The sequence below is a fragment of the Plasmodium malariae genome (genome assembly GCF_900090045.1).
Source record: "Plasmodium malariae genome assembly, contig: PmUG01_00_9, whole genome shotgun sequence".
Lineage (NCBI taxonomy): Eukaryota > Apicomplexa > Aconoidasida > Haemosporida > Plasmodiidae > Plasmodium > Plasmodium malariae.
Genome location: NW_021638327.1, coordinates 88,660 through 94,659, shown reverse-complemented (window position 1 = coordinate 94,659; position 6,000 = coordinate 88,660). Strand labels below are relative to the sequence as shown.

General features: G+C 19.0%; 1 protein-coding gene across 1 annotated transcript; it reads right to left on the bottom strand.

The window, feature by feature from the left end:
* Positions 1-3,297: 3,297 nt before the first annotated feature.
* Positions 3,298-4,062, bottom strand: PmUG01_00026200 (Plasmodium exported protein, unknown function; the record flags this gene model as incomplete). The annotated part of the gene is made up of 2 exons (XM_029007299.1): positions 3,298-3,843; positions 3,976-4,062. The coding sequence occupies 2 exons, from the start codon at positions 4,060-4,062 to the stop codon at positions 3,298-3,300; spliced, it is 633 nt and encodes a 210-aa protein (XP_028859325.1).
* Between the last annotated feature and the right edge of the window lie 1,938 nt (positions 4,063-6,000).

The following is a 6,000-nucleotide window of genomic DNA, read 5'->3' as shown; positions in this document are numbered from 1 at the left end:
AACCCTAAACCCTGAACCCTGAACCCTAAACCCTGAACCCTAAACCCTAAACCCTGAACCCTAAACCCTGAACCCTAACCCTAAACCCTGAACCCTGAACCCTAAACCCTAAACCCTAAACCCTAAACCTTGAACCCTAAACCCTGAACCCTAAACCCTAAACCTAAACCCTGAACCCTAAACCCTGAACCCTAAACCCTAAACCCTAAACCCTGAACCCTAAACCCTAAACCCTGAACCCTGAACCCTGAACCCTAAACCCTGAACCCTAAACCCTAAACCCTAAACCCTGAAACCCTGAACCCTAAACCCTAAACCCTGAACCCTAAACCCTGAACCCTGAACCCTGACACCCTGAACCCTAAACATTTGTAACATATTAATAAAAGAAATATACAGTAATTTATATATAATTTAAAAAAATGTATTTTATTTATCATTACCAATAATGCATGCATTAACTGTGATAATTCAGTTATTTATAAATATATTTTTTTTAGTTATATTAAAATATTATATATTTAAAAATTTTGCGGAAATATTAGCGTTCATAAAAAAAATGTAAAAACGTATTTAGAAAAAAATTCTTCTTAGTAATTTAGATAATTCAGTGGGAAATTCCAAAAATATATAACGTAAAAAAAAAACGTATAATAATTTACATTTAAAACGTTCTATATGTTATTATATAGTATATTATACAATAAAATATATAAAAATTTTTAACATATTAATTTTTTTCCTAAAATTTTAAAAAAGGAAAAAATTTGTTAATTATTTTTTATTAATTTATAAATAAATTATACCCAAATTAACATATTTAAGTATAACCATTATTTATGTAATGTATATAAAATAAATGAGACGCTATATCGAAATATGCTTAGAAAATTACATATATGTGTATATCAATATTTTTATTAGTTTCTGTTCTTTTCACTTATAGTCTTGAGTTAATTATGAAATTATTAAATATTAAATATATTATTTTAATAATATAAATAATAAATTGTTACTAATTTTTTTAATTAATTTAATCTCCTTAAAAAAAATAGTTTATATAAAAACAATATAAAAAAATAATTTAATTATAAGCGCTATATATAGTATTACTTTAAGAAAAACAATATTAAAATAAGGTATTTATGTATTTCGTGAATTCATATTTATATAATGTATAAATCTATTATGAATATAGTTATAATGAATATTAGTAAGATAATTAGTTCTACACCTTTGAGAGATACTTACGTTATCATATATTTCATATTTTAAATTATATAAAAAATATAACGTATTACCTTATTTATTAATACTATATCTTATGCACATTACTTAATGAAATAAGTTAGATAAAACTATAATCTTTTATCTAATCAATAGTTTTTAAATTATTATGTCAAGTATATGGTTTGACATTTTAAGGATCATTTTGTTTTCTCCTAAATTTTATTTTTAATGATATATTTATTAAAAACTTTTATATCAGTCATAATTAATTATACATTTTCATCTAAGTGGAAATATCATTTATAAAAAAATTTCAACTTTTAGCTAAATAAATATTCTTCCATTGAATAAATGCATATATCACGCATTAATAGGTTTATTTCATAAATATTTATTAATATGTATTTTTTTTATATAGGAAAATATTTTAATTAATATATATATATGTATATATTAATCCATTAATTTTTTTATATCTTTTTAGTACTGTATCATTTATAGTATTCATTTATCTTAATTAAAACCTTTATAATAGTAGTTCATGTTTTTCTAATATATACTGTTATTAATATTATATAACGTTGGAGTATATGCTTTTTTATTTTATAATTTAGTTTAAAATAATATGACGTCATACCATATATATTTAAATTCAAACTGTTATTATATTACTGTTTCTTTAAGTAACATTTTTAGAATGATCTTTACCGTACAGAAATTTATCCTTGTCCATTACTCTATTACTGCTAATAATTTTATTAAAACTTATCATTTCAGGATACATTTGCAATTTTTCTTACAGTGACTTATTTTTCATTTAACTATAGTATATAATTGGTACTTATTTTTATCTTTTAATTTCCTATGGCTAAAAAATATTTAACAAATTCATAGTTGATACGGTTTTATATATAATTATTCAATATAATGTTAATCAAAAAAAAAAAAAAAGTTTACTAAATTAGACCATCATAAAATTAATGATTCATTAAATATATGTAACAAGTAGAACTAATATATGTAATATAAGATATTTTATTTACTAAATATTTTGTTTTTTTTTTTATGTATATATGTTATTAAGCGAACTCATTCAAAACCAACTAAAAAAAAAAATTGTATGTTATATTATATAACAGAAAGTAATATTAACTATATAATATACGTAATAATAATATGTAAATTTTAATAATATTAATAAGACAATTAGAGTTTATATCACAATAAAATTGTTAATAAAAAGAAAAAAGCTGTTTAAATTTATTTACTACTATAAAATATCCTAAAAATAATTTACGCCTTTTTATACTTTTATAAAATTTTAAGTATTAACTAAACAAATTATTTCATAATAATAAAAAAACATCAAAAGAAAAAAAAATAATTAAAAGTAACTACTATATATATTATTTTAAAATTCTCACATAAAATAATTTATTATGTTTCAATGGTTTCCTTTTTGAAAATTTATTTTTAGCTTACACAAAGTATCTTTATATTACACGTCAATTTAGACATAAAAAATTAACTCTATTGAATCTATAATTAATTAGTTTTGTTTATTTAAACAAAATAAAAGATATAACTATATAACTACATTCAAATTTCTTGAATTTTCATATTAATCAAAAGACACATTTACTTTTAATGTGATACAAATAATACACTATTTTAATTTGCTCATCAAAAATTCATTTAGTTGAGTACAAGATAGAAATATATGAACACTATATTTTACAGTAAAAAACAAAATTCACACATAATGTCAACAAAATAATATAAACTGCTATTTTCTATGTTAATTTTTAAGAACATATAGTATTTTTCAAAAAAATATAGTTATATATAAAAATATATACGTAAAACACAACAATTTATTAAGGATTAAAAATAATATAATAAGAAAAGAAAAGGAAATTATAATATTCAAATCAACAAAGCAAATAGTAGCGTTTATTTTTTTTATTGCATATCAATATGGTCAGCTAAGTGAAGAAGCATCGCTTAAATTTAAGCAATTAAATGTATACTTATTATTTGTGTATATAAAATGGGAACTTACAGATATTAATCTTTATATAAGTCTACTTTACGGAAAGAAGGATATGCCGTATTATATATATCATCTTTTATACGTGTTAACTTTGTATATGTTTGAAATTTTTTGTAAAAATAAAACATACTTAATATAACTATAAACATGAATATCACAAATCCTAGAGTTGATAAATGTAAAGGACCAAATAACTTTAAAACATCTAAATAATTTAATATTTCTAAAACAATTAATAGTATTCCAAGTAATATATGGATGCTAGCTAAAACACAAATCTGAAATACTTTTATTTTCATACTTTTTCTTAAATACTTAAAATCAGCATTTGCCATATAACTAACTACATTTTTATAATATATTTTGTCTAGCTTTCTATTTTTTACTGTGATTGCCGTTTTAGTATTAGATAATTCCTTTTGTTTGCATTCTCCATTATTTTTCATTTCCATCTTTATCCATTTAATATTTGAATGTTCTTCCTTTTTATGTACCGCCATCATTCGACACAATCTCACATCAAATTTTATAATAAATTTTCTATTATCATATGGGGATCTCTGATAATGGTTCGAAAAAAAAAAATATATTTGTTATTTAAAGAAATATGTAATATCTTGCTTAAAAATAGAATTAATATAAAATTTGAAAAATATGTAAAATACAAATATAATTAAATAATATAATCATACCATATCATTGTTAAAATGACATATCCAAAATAAAAGGATAAACACCACAGTTTTAATTAATAAATATTGCAAAATATTTTGCTCCATGATATATTTTCTTAATATTTTAATATATTCACAATGAAAAATAATTAGCAATGCTGTAATATACAACAAATATAGAAGGATACTACTTTCAATGTTTTAATTTTGTTTCATTTTTTATATTTTCATAAATTCTCACTAAAATATGAAGATAATATATTGCATTATATAAAAAAATTTAATTTAAAAAAATAACTTAAAATATTTATCATTATATTTTTTTATAATAATGTATCTCCAATTATAATAATCTAATTCGAATTTTAACTTAAATGTCCAAAATATAAAAATTAATTATTTAGCACTACAGTAATTATTGACGTATTATATGGAATAATTTAAAAAAAAAAAAAAAAAAATTTATATCGACATATTTTTAAATATTCTTTCTATTTATCATATCAAATATATATAATGTGGAGACTGAATAATAATATACATTAACTTTTTAATTATAAATTTAAAATATATATTGAACTAGGCATGCTAATTTATACAAACTCTGTCATATAGTTGTTCACTGTTATAATTGAGGGTAGTTAATATAAAATAATAATTAAAAATTAATATTTAAAAAAACAATTTTCCATTTTAAAAAACTACAGGTTATTCCGAAATAATTATATTTAAATTAATATATGCATAAAATATAATATATTATTCTAAATATTTTTTTTCGTAATACATAATATCTGAAAATTTTTATAATATAAAAAGTTTAAACAATAATAATTATTTTTTTATCATAAATATATAAAATATATTGTTCATTTTTTGGAATACATTTTAATAATATTCAATAATATATTATGAATTTATTAATTCACAATAATTTTACAAAATATTCATCAAACAAAAATTAATATTTATATTTATGTATATAAAAATAAATATATCTTAAAATAAATTAATAATCCACTGCATGCAGTAACAATAATTTCAGAAATATTTCATTCTGTATATATCTAAAAATAAAATTTATATATATTATTTTTTGTGTTAATGTACATAATAAAATAATAATAAGCTCAACAAAAATTATCATTAATTATTTTTTATTATGAAAAACGTTCGACAAATTCATAGTTAATTACTTGGTTCCTTATATAAACATACTATGACTAAAATATTTAAAAAAAAAATAAATTCAAAATCAAGTTAATATTGTTTATGGAAATTCATTTAGTAAATATAATAATGTAAATCCTAATATTATTGTTCATTATTATAAACAATACGAGTAAAATGTTTAATATATAATAAGAACAAAATATTTTTTCAATAATACATGAAAAACTTCGTAGTTTCTTAAAAAAAATTAATAAACAAAAAAATAAAAAGAATACGATTACATTTAAGCTACAATATATGAATTACAAAAATAATAACACGGTAATTAACACAATAAAATTATTATTCCATAACATTAGATATATATAGTTATTTTATGAGTTAGAAAGGTATATATTTTATTTACTTTCTATAGTTCATTATATGGTCGCCATATATTTGGATTCATTCAAAACATACATTTTTATAAGGATAGTCCTCAAACGATTTTAATAATTAGTAAAAATTTGCATATTGTATTACATTATGAGATACTTTTTAAATGTATATATATCTTATACTATAAAATGATTCTGAATACTTATGTTATACGTATATTAAACTTAGAATTATTTAAAATATATAAGCTATTTTCTTTCTTTATATATATATATACCTAATTTATTATGTAATTAAATTTCAAGAAATTTTACTTAGATATTATATTTAAACATGAATATACATTACCATGATTAAGTAATGTTTATGTAATAAATATATAACATTACATATAATTGAATAAATTTTTCTCGCGTGCATTAACGTATGCATATGAACTGAACTTTCTATTTTTCATTCTTTTTATATATATTTTTTTTTTTTATTTCTTAT